The sequence below is a fragment of the Chiloscyllium punctatum genome, chromosome 42, assembly GCF_047496795.1.
Source record: "Chiloscyllium punctatum isolate Juve2018m chromosome 42, sChiPun1.3, whole genome shotgun sequence".
Classification (NCBI taxonomy): Eukaryota; Metazoa; Chordata; class Chondrichthyes; order Orectolobiformes; family Hemiscylliidae; genus Chiloscyllium; species Chiloscyllium punctatum.
The window spans coordinates 37,746,395-37,761,905 of NC_092780.1; the positions used below are offsets into that span (position 1 = coordinate 37,746,395).

The 15,511-nt window shown below is 39.9% G+C and overlaps 1 protein-coding gene across 2 annotated transcripts in view; it reads left to right on the forward strand.

Moving 5' to 3' along the window:
* The window catches only part of myo1d (myosin 1D), a 545,704-nt gene that overhangs the window by 360,995 nt on the left and 169,198 nt on the right, over positions 1 to 15,511 (forward strand). For both annotated transcript variants that reach the window (XM_072561832.1, XM_072561833.1), the window contains exon 19: positions 9,848 to 9,952. In XM_072561832.1, the coding sequence (XP_072417933.1) occupies positions 9,848 to 9,952 (105 nt within the window). The remainder of the gene's footprint in view (positions 1 to 9,847; positions 9,953 to 15,511) is intronic.

A 15,511-nucleotide genomic window follows, 5' to 3' on the forward strand; every position in this document is an offset into this window, starting at 1 on the left:
TAAAAGATAGCATAAATAACAGGAAGGAATTAGAAAAGAAGAACACATTTACCCTGAATGGTTTCCAACCTTCCTTTTTGAACTGCAAGTTGGGAGAAAGCAGGAATTATGTTAAACCCCTTATGAGTTATTGATTTTACTATATGTGTGCCAAAATGATAGTGACACCAGCCCTATCTACCCATTATATAATCTCAGTTGTGATACTGTCTATAATTTGTCAGTCTGCTTTTTGTCAGTGCTGGAGGATCTGGAATTTCATTCAGCTCGGAAGTCCAGCACACCATTACAAAAGAGAAGGCTGAAGCATTGACAACCATCTACAACCAGAAGTGCTGTGTGTATGCTCCATCATCATCCTGAGGGGTAACCACCGTCAAGGTGGCAGCAATGGAATCAGCAACTTTCAGCTCATGAGCCTGGGCTCGGCCTCTCTGCACCATGGAGGAGCCTGGAGCCAGGGGCCCAGTGACCTATGACTGGCAGCAGTGTCTGGAGGAGCATTGGATGGGGAACAGGAGATAGGAGACCAAGCCTGTGGCTCCAGCTTAGATGCAGTGGTTGTGGGAGTGGCAGCGATGGAGGCAGTAGGCCCGTAACCAAGATCCCAAGACAATGTCAAGCAACATCTGGAGGAGCAGCAGAGGAGGATCAAGAAGAAGAGAGAAAGATGAACTGTATTGCACCAAAATCTTGCATTATACTCAGTGTTTCAAGATGATGACAGAGCTTGGCAGCACTTCACATTTAACATTCAAAAAACATTTTTCATTCTATTTTTATACACGTGACAATAAACCTAAATCACAGTTACCAGTCTTTAATTTTGTTAACTCCACTTCATGTGATATATTAAGAACTGGTGGAAAGAATTTAGTAAATCAATGCTGCAGACTCCTCTTACTCTTTAGTTCAAACCTATTCTGCATGTTTATTATTGTCCTCCCTCAGTTATAGTGTGTCATATTAAGGGTATTTTGAAAATCCCAATAAATTACATTTACTTCGTTACCATTGTTACCTTAAGATTTTCTCCACACTATTTCTTATAGCTTGATGTTCTTATATTCTTTATAACAGGGATTCCATTACTTGTCAGTGTCGAGCTGACTTATTTCCTCAACATGTTTCGTCCTTCTCCTGAAATATAGGGATTATATTTGTTTCGCACTGAGCCTCTGGTACTAAACCTCTTTCTAATGAATTTTAACACAGATGTGGTAATGCCACGACAAGCTGTCCTCTACATTCTTTCAAAATAAATGGATGCAGTCATTCAGAAGAGTTTTATCCATTTTGAGTTTGTTTAGTTTATTCAGCATATCCACTTCTCTCCATTTCAAATATACCAATGCCATTTCTCATACATTATTCAATGTCATATCAGTGTTGTAACATGTGAGGAAAAAGCTGACACAAAATAATTTTTTGGTATTCTATCTCTGTTTTGTTTGTAGTATTTATTCTGTCTGTCCCTTGGCCTGAATATAGTCACTGTATTCCATCCTTTTTTATTGAAATAACATTTCATACCAAAAAAGGATCTAATATTCTCCCTTATTGTTCCAGGGCATTATTGAATCTGCAAAGCAGGAGTAGGCCATTGACCCTAAACCTTCTCTGCTATTCAATACGATCATGACTGATCTGAGTGTAAACATAAATCCAAATTCTCACCTAGCCCTGATAACCATTCACCCTCTTGTTTAATAAAAATCTATCTACCTTTACCTTCAAACGTATTATCACTGAATTCCCCACCATCAGCGTATTGAGAGTTACCATTAACCAGAAACTTAACCGTAACGACGACATAAATACTGTGACTACAGTAGCAGGTTGGAGACCAGGAATGCTGCAGCAAATAACTCATGTCTTGACTCAACAAAGCCTGTCCACCATTCAAAAGGCACAAGTCAGGAATATGATGGAATAATCTCCATTTGCTGGATAAGTGTAATTTGAGCAGCATTCAAAATGCTTAAAACCATCAAAAGTAAAGCAGTCCACACAATCAGATCCTCATTCCCCTCTTTAAACATTGTCTCTCTTCACCACTGATGCGTAGTGGCTGCAACATGTGCCATCATTGAGATACAATGAACAGTACTCACTAAGGCACCTTCAATAACACCAAGAAGGGTTGCAAGCTAATGGGAATGCCATTGCCTTCAGGTTTCCTTCGAAAACACACAACAAAGTACCATAACAATATAACCATTACTTCACAGTTATTGGGTCAAAAACCTACAATTCCCTTCGTAGTTTTTCATTTTGGGTGTAACTATACCACATGGTCTGCAAAGGTTCAAGACCTTCACAAGGGCAGAAGGAGTTAGATCAAAAATGCTGATCATATAGAATCATAGCACTTCTCCAATTCTCTTGCACTTTCCAAATTTAAATCACACTTCTGTTGGCAGACATGCCAAATTGTCCAGTTGCCTCTTCCTAATTTCCTTCCAAAACCTCTGTCTCTACATGTTTCCTCCTCTAAAGCACTCCTCAGAGCCTACATCTTAAACGAAGCTTTGTCTGAATATCATCATATATGCTTGGATATTCCTGTGCAACGACATAACATGTTTGGCAAAGTTGAAGGGGCTATTTGAGTGCTAGTTTTAAGTGTTTTTTTGAGCTTGAGGAGAGATAAAGAAAAGAGATGTCAGATGAGATGTTCACTTGCTATGTATCTGAACTTTATGGCTTCAGAATGAAGAATGTCCAACTTCATTTTTAATTCGACCTGCAGTCAGCAATACAACACTAAGTTGGCACAAAACGTGTTTCATATCCTTTCTTTCTGTCTAGTAATTCAGTCCAGATTTTCAGTCACACTGTTTCCGATAGGTGAAATATTAACCTGTAAGATCCTGTTGACCTTAAATTTTGAACTCGTGGCTCTGTTCAGTCATTACAAAACACAAATGAATGGAAATCTTTACCCTAATCCCTCCAATCCTTTTTCCTAAAGTGTGCAAGATTTTAAGACACAAACATTGCTAGCTTACTGCTGTGTCTTCTATGTTAGTCTCTTCTATTTTATTGGTATATTAGTCCCCAGTAATTAGCACTTAAAATGATTTCTAGATGTGGAATTCTGAAGTGAATGTCTCAGATTTATCGTCATTGTGATTGCACAGACCCCTATTGGATCTGTCACAGATATTATGATGACAGTAGTCCTTTCTCCTTTCATAGAGTCATGGAATCATATAACGCAGAAATAGTCCCTTTGGCCCAACTTGTCCATACTGACCAGGTCTCCCAAACTAAGCTATCCCATCTGTCTGTGTTTGGCCCATATCCCTCTAAACCTTTCTGATTCATGTACCTGTACAAATGTTTTTTGGATGTTGTAACTGTACCTGCATCTATATCTATCACTTCTTCTAGCAATTCATTCCATAAATGCACCACCCTCTGTGTGAAAATGCTGCCCCTCAGGTCCTTTTAAATATTTCCCCTATCACTTTAAAAGTATGGCCTGTAATTTTGAACTCTCCTATCCTAGGGAAAGACCTTTGCTATTCACCTTATCTATGCCGCTTATGATTTTATAAACCTCTCAAAAGTCACCCCTCAACCTGCTAAGCTCCAGGGAAAAATGTCCCAGTCTATCCAGTTTCTCCTTATAACTCAAAACCCTCCAGTACCAGTAACATCCTTGTAAATCTTTTCTACATCTTTTCCATTTTAATAGTATCCTTCCTACAGTAGGGCATCACAACTGTACACAATATTCTAAAAGTAGCCTCACCAATGTCCTCTACAGCCCCAACATGATACCTCAACTCCTGTACTCAATACTGTGACCAGTGAAGGCATGCATACCAAACACTGCCTTCATTATCCTGTCTATCTGTGATACCACTTTCAAGGAACTATGTCCCTGCATCCTAGATCTCTGTTCAACAACACTCCCCAGGCCCCTACCACTAACTGTGTAAGCCCTGTCCTCGTTTGTCTTACCAAAATGCAAAACCTTGCATTTATCTAAACTAAACCACATCTGCCACTCCTCCTTTAATGTGAGAAGAAAGTAGTACCACTTTGAAGAAGACCTTTTAAATTCATTACCCAAATTCAGAAATTTTGTCTCTTCTTCCCTTGTTTGTCTTCCTAATAGATGTTCATTTTTTTCCCCCAAACTATTGATTATATTGAAGTGTTCAACATTGAACCAACTTGATAGCCAGCAATGAGGAGTGGAATACTGTACTGATAAAGTATCCAGCCAGAAATTTGCCAGTTAGATTTAAGATGTTGAAGTTTACAGATGTTTACATAAGCCTGCTGCAGTTTTATGATTGAACAAATATGTCAGTGTTTCGAGATTGTTTTAAATTTAAAGTAAAATGAAGTGGATACTGTGACCTGTTCTAAAGTCTAGCTGGTATTAGGCTTGCGTAGTTTGATTGGTAGAGATCAAAGGAAGGCTTAGATTGTTTTACTGGGAAAAAGGTGTAGAGTATTTACTATTAGGGAAAATGGCAACAGCAAGTGTGTTGAGCGCTGGGACTGTGAAGTCATTAACAGTTGTGATTTGACCTGACCATTTAGTTCCAAGATGAAAGTATTGGTCGGTCTTGGATAGCTAATTAGCACATCTAACACGGTGCAAGATCCATGTGATTCACATTGCTAGCTGGAAGGATATGCAGAGGAGACCATTATAAAGGTCAATTTCCAGACTTTCCTAGAATATCACTGGATATCTCACACAGTTTTATGTGCAGATGTCCTGGAGTTGAGAGAGAGAGAGACAACATCTAGAAACCAAAATGTTGCTGTAGTTCTTGGAGGAATGTGGTTGGGAGTCTGTGCTTTGGTGAGAAAGATCAAATGCATTTAAATTTAAATTAAGGCTGAAGTGCCACCAAGCACGGTCTATAAGGAGACCCTCCAGAAAGAACCTCACTGTGAGCTTGATAACCGAGAAAAGCACACAAAAGAACACCTTTCCCCAGCAAAACAAATGCATCATAGGAACTAAGAAACTGTGTATTAATTTTGAGAATATTGGGTGTCCAAATAACAGACAGTGTAAAGTATACCTATAAAGTATTCCAGTTATATCATGTTCTGTGGTTTTAAAGTATCTGATTTCCACAGAATTAGTGTTTAAGTCATTAGTGTTGTTAATCATTTGTTACAGTAAATATCTCAAAATGAGAAGTCTTGATGTGTCATTCTTTAAGCCATTAACTGGAAATGTTTACAAGTTGTGCATTGTAACAAACTTGCTAATTTAAAGTGCTTCCTTTTATTCTTTATAAATTGTGTTTATAGAACAAATTATAAATGGAGTTTGGCTACCTGTTTTGGTTTGGAGTTAACTTATCATGCCGCTTTGCACAACAAGAACCATGACTTTCTAAAATGATACATGCATACTCACATGCATGCACATGTGTAAAATATTAATTATAAGTCATTTGGGCATCCTACAAAATAAGAGCATAAGAACTAGGAGCCAGAAATAGATAATTAGATTCGATTAGATTACTTACAGTGTGGAAACTGGCCCTTCAGCCCAACAAGTCCACACTGACCCACCGAAGCGCAACCCACCCAGGCCCATTCCCCTACATTTACCCTTGCACCTAACACTACGGGCAATTTAGCATGGCCAATTCACCTAACCTGCACATTTTTGGACTGTGGAAGGAAACCGGAGCACCTGGAGGAAACCCACACAGACACGGAGAGAATGTTCAAACTCCACACAGGCGGGAATTGAACCCGGGTCTCTGGCGCTGTGAGGCAGCAGTAATTCAGCCCCTTGAAACTGCTGCATCATTTCACACAACCATGGTTGATCTCATTGTGGCCTCAACTCCAGTTTCCTGCCTGCTTTTCATAACTCTTTAACCCATTACTAATTAACAATCTGTCTATTGTTATAAAGTGGAGGTTGAACCCCCTCCCCCCACCCGAGAACTAAAACTGAAACACTCAGAGGATCGCCTTGCCCTATAATCTGGAAAACAAAAAAGTGTGAAAAGTGGTATAACCTGCTATTAACCAACTTCTAGTAGGTAAATAAAACAAATTCTTGACACTCATTTTTTTTAAATCAACAAGTAACAATTTATTTATCTAACTTTAACTATGAACAAATTAACTAAACTATTAACAAGCTAAATAAATCCTTTTAACTACTAACTAATATTGATTAAAACAAGAATTTACTGGTATGCTGTTCGAAATAGTACAAGTCCCACTCATATACAAAACAAAATAGAATTTGCTCTCTTGAAATTACAATCTTCAGGAATATTCTGTGTCAAGTTCTATCGAAACTTCCTCCTGGAATGCCGCCTCCAATTCTGCAATCAGGAACGCCTTTTTCTGTTGTTGGTACCATTATCTGTTAGATGATGCCTTCTCTGATACATAGACAACTGTGAGAGCCCATTTCTCTGTCCAGAGCTGAGAGCTGTTAACTCTGCCAGGATGGCAGTTAGCTCTGCCAATTTTTCAACTACCCCCTTTTATATCCTTGATGACTTATCAATATGTTTAAAATTGGATTGGTTCTAGGTTGTCAAAACCATCAGATTTAAATTTGATAGGTTTTTAATATCCAAGGACCTAGTTTAAATTGATTGGCTAAATTCAAAACCTGAAAATGTGTTGCTGGAAAAGCGCAGCAGGTCAGGCGGCATCCAAGGAGCAGGAGAATCGACGTATTGGGCACGAGCCCTTCTTCAGGAATGAGGAAGGGCTCATGCCTGAAACGTCGATTCTCCTGTTCCTCGGATGCTGCCTGACCAGCTGTGTTTGTCCAGCACCAGACTCTCGACTCTGATCTCCAGCATCTGCAGTCCTCACTTTCTTCTAAATTCAAAACCTGTTGTCTTGATAAAAACTGCTGCTTGGCCTGCCTCCTTTGTGCCTTTTGATACAAATGTTTCAGTTTGGGCTCTCTGTGCACCTGCAAACTTTAAAGCAGCTGTTCACAAACATTCATTTTTAAATCTTAGCACAGAAAAAACATAATCTTTTAAAGAGACTGTGCAATTCTTTTCCCATTTTACAAATTTCCAAACACTAAGTTTATAACACTATCTCCTCTTTGAATTTATTCAGTGTCCAACATCCATCACACTCTGGGGTAGTGAATTCCACCAACTCATGACCTTTTGGGAGAAGTAATTGTCTTAAAGGTGATCGTCACTTGATCGTTAAGATTATGTGCGTTTTCTCAGCACTCTGTACTGGTACATTCATTGAAATGTAACAGCATTTAATTTGCATGTTTTCTGTTTCATTATTTTATCCTGTTACATCAATCTGTTAACTGTCCCCTCCTTTGTGCCATCACAAATGGGTGATAAATCTGGATTGTAACAGTATTCAATACTGTGAACACGTGCATAAATAGTCCTGATAGTTTGACGGAGCCTAACGATAGTTGAAATGCTGTCATTGTTTGTTCAATTAAGCTGATTACATGCTAGTCACAAGTGAGGCCTGAATACATTTTGATCAGATAAGTGAATGATATAAACTTGGGGCTGTTTTCAAGCTTACGTTAAGAATTTTAAGCACAGTTTTCATCATTCTATATTTCTGTTCCTTTGTCTTTAATGCCACAACACAAATAAACACTGCTAATTAATGCAGTTACAAGAATAAAAAAAGAAATAGAGTTCGATAAGTCTTGCCATATTAGCACATGTGCAGACTCCCAAATATCAAAAGAAAGACTTGGAGATTTGCTCAATGTCTCAGTGGCTCATGAAGTGCTCAGTATGATCCTACACCGATTCTGAAATATGATCTGCTTGTATATCTGTAGTTGTGACAGCTTTCCAAAGGTAAGGAGAAATTATTCTTGCTGCTGATTGTCATCTGCTCCTTTGACTATTGCTGAATCGTTGGGTGAGGTCAGGATTGGATGTTATCGGCCCTGCTGGCATTCCAACTTCGCTCTTCAGGCTGTCCTTTAGGACCCAGGATTACTTGCTTCCACTCCAATTTGACAAGTCCTGAGTTGGTGGATAAGTCCAATATGTGATCACCAACTCGGCTACAGAAAGGGCTGATATTGCATGAAGGTACAAATGGGTGAGGTTTGGAAGGTTGTGTTCTCTCTCCAACACCTTGATTTACCTCTGTGCATTCTTAACACAGTCTTTTGATGAATTTTGGGTCTTCTGAAGAAACCTTTTCCTTTCAGTCTGTTCTAAACTAGGGTATCTCACGGGTCAGCAGGAATGTTTGATCATTTCAGGGTTGTTTTGTGTTTTCTTGTCACAACAGATTTTTCATGAGAACTGTTGTTAAAGGAGTCTGGAGCCAAGCATCCGAATGACAGGTTCTACCTAGCGAAGATGGCTTTGACTGATTAGTGCCTTGATATTGGGAAAGTTAGCTAGTGAGACGTTGATGATGTTGGATTGTTTTTTGTACCTTCTGATTTGCAGAATCTGTCACAGCTTTCCCTCCATCTCCAGATGAAGTATGTCCACTTAATCGAGGATACTGTATCCTTAAAACTAATATCTCCACAAGAGTCAGTACTTGCAGTGGACAAGATGAGAAAGCTTTCTAGCACTGTTGTTAAGACGCTCGAGTCACTCGCTGATCGTGTACGAGATGGTAATGTGATAATAATGTCACTGGATTCATAATCCAAAGGCCTGGGTTTGTAGCATATGATGTCAGCTTAGCAGCTGGAGGAATTTAAGTTGAATTAATAAAATCTAGAATTGAAAGCTAGTAATAATAGTGCCTGTAAAACCATCAATTGTCATAAATCCCATCCAATTCACTAATCTTCTGTAGGAATGGAAGCCTGTAATCCATACCTGATTAGCCTACTCATGACTCCAAATCACTGCAAATGTGGTTGACTCTTTAACTGTGCTCTGAAATATCCCAGGACATCTCAAGGACAATTCAGAAGTGGGAGTAAATGCTGTCCTTCCCAGCGATGTCCATATTCCTTCATAGAATTTTGTTTTAAATTACGTAAAATGTAAAAATTATGCTGTATTTAAATTGGATTTTTCATAACTTGTAACATGATTTATTTTTGGAAAAGCAAGTGTTTGAAGCAGAGGAAAATGGGAGTCATGTTGAGAGAGCTGTGCAGTTGTGGGTTGTTCTGACATTGAGACAAATGGCAAATGTCTTCCTATACTGTCAGGTTCTGTCATTCTACTTGGGAGTTTGATCTGAGAAAATGAACACAAAAATAGATACGAGACACTGGTTAAAGACAACTGTTGGGCATGGCTTTCCTGAGGTCACATATCTGGTGTAACAAAGAATCAAATTTCCATGGATTTGAATTTTCCACTGTGTCAGATTGCGACTATAGGCCTGAAAAAGATTGTTGCTTGTTTCAAACAGGATCTATTTTCAGGCTGTGGATGATAGTGTGTGAAAACGAGACTGTAAATTAAAACATTTTAGTTCACAATGCAATGTGACTGCAAATTTACAATTCATGTCAGTTTCCTTTTCAGCTAATGTTCACAAGCTCTTGATTAATCAATTTGTTTTGTTAATATGTTAGTCAGAAGTTATTTTTTCTGCATTGTAAATCAAATAAATCGCCTAAATTTAAAGGGTGTTCTTTTTCGGAATTCTTCAAATCACAACTTCCGGGTCACTTCCTAACTTCCAATGGATTTTTATTGATTATTCTCATTTTAAAAAAGCTCTGCAGTTTTGAAACACAATTGATACATCAGAAAAGTCAGGATCATCTTATATGTTGGTTGGATGACACAGACGCAGTTTTGTGAAGAAACAGAAACGACAAATAGCTTTGAGATGGAATTGTAAAAGTTGCTTACCATATCTTTGCTTCTCTTTTCTTTTATTTCAGAAACAGGATAACCCACAGATGACACCTGCCTTTTCTGCAAGAGCCAGTGAGCTGAAGCGAAAAGACAAATACATGAACACGCTCTTTTCTAGCCATGTACGGAAGGTAAGCTCATGATTTGTTCTGATTGCACATTGAGGAAAAGTATCTCAATTCAAACACATTTAGATTTTCGACCTACATGATTTTATTTTCTTCCCCAATAATTCAGTGAATACATCACCTATTGTGTTGCAGAGAGCACAAAGCCATAAGTTAACTGATCTCAGTTGCAATTGCTGTAACACTGCCATACTGATTATCAATAACTGGAAGCTCAGAAGTGGAATAAATAAATAAAATCAGCCGTAGTTCTATGTGACTAACTAAAGAAAAGGTTCTATCAGGCATCTAACTTTAAATTACTAACTTAGAGTAAAATCTGATACTGTTTTAAATTTTGATAAACTTTGAATTATTAGGTCTCAACTAAAGTATTGTTTTGAATTCTGGACTCCAACTTTACACAGGACATCAGAAAAGATGCAGAAATATACTATTGTGGTCCCAGGAATGAAGGAGTCCAGTTCCTTGCAGATTAGATTCCCTTCAGTGTGGAAACAGGCCCTTTGGCCCAACCAATCCACACTAACCTTCCGAAGACCAACCCACCCAGACCCGTTTCCCCTCTGACTAATACACGTAACGCAATGGGCAATTTAGCCTGGCCAATTCACCAGATGGTTCTGAAAATATCCTCCTTGGGAGGTGTTCTAGAGAGGTATGGATAGAGTAGATTAGGTGAAACTGTTTTCATTGACAGAAGTGTTGAAAACCAGAGGACATAGCTTTAGTATGAATGGCAAAATAGCCAAAGGAAAAACATTTTTACAGAATGAATGGCTAGGTTCGGAAGAAATGGTGAATACAGATCCTATCATGGCTGTCAAAGAATCTGAACGATGATGTCAAGAAGAACATTTGCAGGAAAACGTAGGGGTGTAGGAATCTGTGAATTGTTCTAGTGTGCCTGTTTGATGCTAGCTCTGCTCCCTTCCAAGTCCATTCACCCAGTATAAATTATATTATATGACTCATTAGTTATGCACAATGGAAAGTGTGGAACTGCTGCCGAGAAAGTACCCATTCGGAAATGTTCTTTAGGAGAAAAAAATGCAACAATTCCTGAAGCATATAAAAGTGTGAATCGGACAAATTGTTAACATGTCAACAGCAGAGGCTTCAGTATCTTTTTAATATTGTTCAAATGAACATTGAGATATTGATCAAAGAGATCACAGCAAGCCCAACTCAGTCATTCGGTAGTACAGTCCTTGAGTGCAGATTGAAAAAAGCTACATTTTGTCAAAAGTTTTCATCTTCCACACATCAAAGCAATTTGCTGGACATTCCAAATTAAAGGGAAAACTACATTTATATTGTTTCACAAGAGAGAGCTGATTGATTGGCAAATGGATTCTAATTAGCAACGATGTTGCCAAGAAGAAAGCATCAGTTAATAGTGAAAAATGGTTAACTGTCAAGCTTTGTTTACTTTTTAAACCGAGCATATTAACACTGGTCAAAACATTGTCCTGAGAAGTGAACCAGAAAATGGCTCTCACCTATTTTGTTGTGTTGAAATGATTGCAGTGTGTGTGCATGTTCTCTCTGCCCACCAAGGATGAGACCCTGTGTATTAATATATGCAGCTGTGGTATAAGTATATGTGCCATGTTGTGAGCCCAACTGACGGTCCAAAATTGGGTGTCGATATTATCTCGACACATTCAGGTTTGATTAGCAAGTGTTGGCTTACTGTATCTGATCTGATGATGACACTGTGTTCTGAGTTTTACAAGTACAGGCTGTTTGGGAATGTACAGTATCCTGTCTGTTGCAAGCAGCCAAAGGGTTGATTGATATGATGCGCCAGTCTTTGGAAGCTACACCTAGTATCACACCAGCACTGCAATTCACATGCCCCATTGCTCATTTGTGTGATAGGTATAACTGGTTTTTAACTTGAAGATAGCATCCTGTAAAATTGTTATATAGAGCAACTAACTACACCTCTTGCTCAAACGTTTAGTTGGAAACTTGGAGCTGGAAAACCATAGCTATTGCAGAAATGTGGCTCAGGGAGGGGCAGGTCTGGCAGCTTAATATTCCAGGGTATAGGTGCTATATGAAGGACAGAAAAAGGGGCTAGAGGGAAGACCGAGTGGCATTTTTGGTTAAGGATAACATTACAGCTGTACATAGGGATGATATTTCTGGGAGAACATCCAGTGAAGTTATATTGGAGTAAGGCTAATTTTGATTGTATTAGGCAGGACCTTTCAAAAGTTGATTAGAAGATGCTATTTGCAGGTAAAGGGACACTTAGAAAGTGGAAGGCCTTCAAAAAATAAGGTAACAGGAGTTCAGAGACCATATGTTCCTGTTAGTGTGAAGGGCAAGGGTAGATGTAGGGAATGCTGGATGGCTAGAGAAATCGAGGCTTTAGTCAAGAGAAAGAAGGAGGCATATGTCGGGTATGATTAGATTAGATTCCCTACAGTGTGGAAACAGGCTCTTCGGCCCAACAAGTCCACACCGAACCTCTGAAGAGCAACCCACCCAGACCCATTCCCCTCCATTTACCCCTGACTAATGCTCCTAATGCTATGGGCAATTTAGCATGGCCAATTCACCTAACCTGGACGGTGGGACGAAACCGGAGCACCCGGAGGAAACCCACGCAGACAGAGAGAATGTGTAAACTCCACACAGACAGTTACCCGAGGTGGGGATTGAACCCAGGTCCCTGGCGCTGTGAGGCAGCAGTGCTAACCACTGAGCCACCATGCTGTCCAATGGCACGGATGGGTGGGTTCGAGTGAATCCCTAGAGGACTATAAGGGCAGCAAGAGTAAACAGAGGAACCTCGATTATCCGAAGGATACGGGCAGGGAGTATTTCATTTAGTTAATTGAATTCCGGATAATCGAATGCCAGCTAACGTAGTTTAGCCGAGCATTGGGACCTTGCGATCTTGCCGGATAATCCAATATTTGGATAATCAAATGCTCTACAATTGAGGTTCCTCTGTACTTGAGGGAAATCAGGGGGACAAAAAAGGAACATGTGATAGCTTTTGCAAATGGGGTTAAGGAGAATCCAAAGGGGTTCTACAAATACATTAAGGGCAAAAGAGTGACTGGAGAGAGAATGTGTCACTTTTATTGATATCATCAGAGTATAGGAAAGTTAATTGAATGTTTTTAATCTTCCAGTTGCTGAGACATATCCTCTAACATTGGCTACTGTGTTTCCCTTTCTACAATCAACTGACAGCTTTCCTTAGATACTTTCTTTTCTTGTTCAGACTCTGGGTGCCCTCAGCTTTCTCCAGTTGCCAAGTCTCTCCATTCTTTGTTACTTTGTGAGGCTGCTGCCAATCAATTAGCCTATGGGGTCCATCAAGCTGAGATACATCTGTTTTAAATAAACATAATAGAAACAGGGCAAGGAAAAGAAAAGCTGACCATGGAAGATTTGTTTTCTGGAAGTTTCACCTAATCCTAGAAAATGTAGAGGCAAATGGTTATGCAATCGTACACCTTCTGTTTTATTTGCTGTCAGAAGATTGCTGCTTAGTTTTTAGAGAAGCTGTTATTTAGGTCATGAGACTCACTATCCTCATTAACTGCTGAACTAAGTTCAATTCTTCTGTTATGCAATCACTTCTTAATTAGGGGTGTGATGCTTGTACAAATTCAAATTCAACATTCTGCCGAGAGCCTGCCCAGAATCTCCCCTGAGTTCATAATGCCATCCAGATCACAGGCAGAAAATCTGCATCTCGGGCCTCCTGCCAATATCCAGAGATCTTGGTTTTGATTTATTTATTGTCACACATACCTAAGTTCAGTGAAAAGCTTTGTTTACAAGCAATGCAGGTAGATCATAGTAAGCACAGACATACAGATCACAGACTGAGGGAAAAAAAAGTTTAGAAATATACAGGTTACGTAACACAGGGCGTGCACTCGGCAAGATCCACATTAACAAGGTCAACGTTATTTGAAGTTAGAAAGTCCATTCATCAGTCTAATAACGACCGGGAAGAAGCTGTTCCTGAACCTGCTGGTTCATGTGTTCAAGCTGCTGTATCTTCTGCTTGATGGATGTAGTTGGAGGAGAGCATTACCGGGGTGTGATGGATCTTTGATGACTTTGGCAGCCTTTCCATGGAAATGAGCCATGTCAACTGAGTCCATTGTTGGAAGGTTAACTTCTGTGATGGTGTAGACTGTGCACACCACACACTGAAGTTTCTTACAGTCCTGGACAGAGCAGTTATGCACCTGCACAGTAGCCTTTCAATGGTGCATGTGCAAACATTGGACATGCTAAACTTGCTGAGCTGCATTAGAAGGAGAGGTGCTGTTGTGCTTTCTTGACCATGACATCTATGTGGGAAGTCCAGAGCAGGTTGTCAATTATCATCATTCCTAGGAACTTGACGCTCTGTACCCTCTCAACCTCTGCTTCATTGATGTAGGAGGGGGTGTGTTCTCTTTGCTTTGCGAAGTCATGGCGGCCCGGTGGCACAGTGGTTAGCACTGCTGCCTCACAGCGCCAGAGACCTGGGTTCAATTCCCGCCTCAGGCAACTGACTGTGTGGAGTTTGCACGTTCTCCCCGTGTCTGTGTGGGTTTCCTCCGGATGCACCAGTTTCCTCCCACAATCCAAAAATGTGCAGGTCAGGTGAATTGGCCATGCTAAATTGCCTAACGTGTTACGTGAAGTGGTAAATGTAGGGGAATAGGTCTGGGTGGGTTGCGCTTCGGCGGGTCGGTGTGGACTTGTTGGGTTGAAGGGCCTGTTTCCATACTAAGTACTCTAATCTAATCTAATCAATGATCAGTTCTTTATTTTTGCTGACATTGAGAGAAACGTTATTCTCATTGCACCGTGCCCTATATCTCCTTTCTGTATTCTGACTCGTCGTTCCATATCCATCCTACTACGGTTGTGTCATCAGCAGACTTGTAGAAGGTGTTCTTTCAGAATTTGGCAAAGTAGTCGTGGATGTACAGTGAGTAGAGTAGGGCACTGAGGATGTATTCCTGGGGTTCCAGTGTTGAGTATGGAGGAGGTGCAGTTGTCTACCTTCCCTGATTGCAGTCTGTGGGTCAGAGAGTCAGAAAGCTGAGAGACCATTTGGAGAGGGTGAAGCTGGTAAGATGCAAGTGGTTCGGACGTAAACTGCCCAGTTTAGCCACTTCTGGTACAATGTCATCAAGACACAGAGCGACACACCCACATATGTGTGTACACCATCTCTCAATCTCCTTAACATATGTAAGGACAGTGACATATGGCTGTTAATGCAACAAGGTTCTTGTGACAGCACATGGGCTAAGAAAAGGATGTCATGCCATGTAGTTTCTTGGCTTCACAAAACACTGCATCCCAAAGCTTTCCAATATTTTTGGAAACTTGATGAGCTAAACGGAAATATGATGTATGAATTTTCTTAAGCCTGTGAAATACACAAGCTGTGACAGGCTTAAAGCTGTTTCCAGTTGTGCGACTGTAGAAAAAAAGACTTTTCAATTTATATAGTTTTGAATCATTTTAAAGGTTCGAAAGGCTCCCAGTGTGAATGCAAACAAATGTTTTGTAATGTACCGT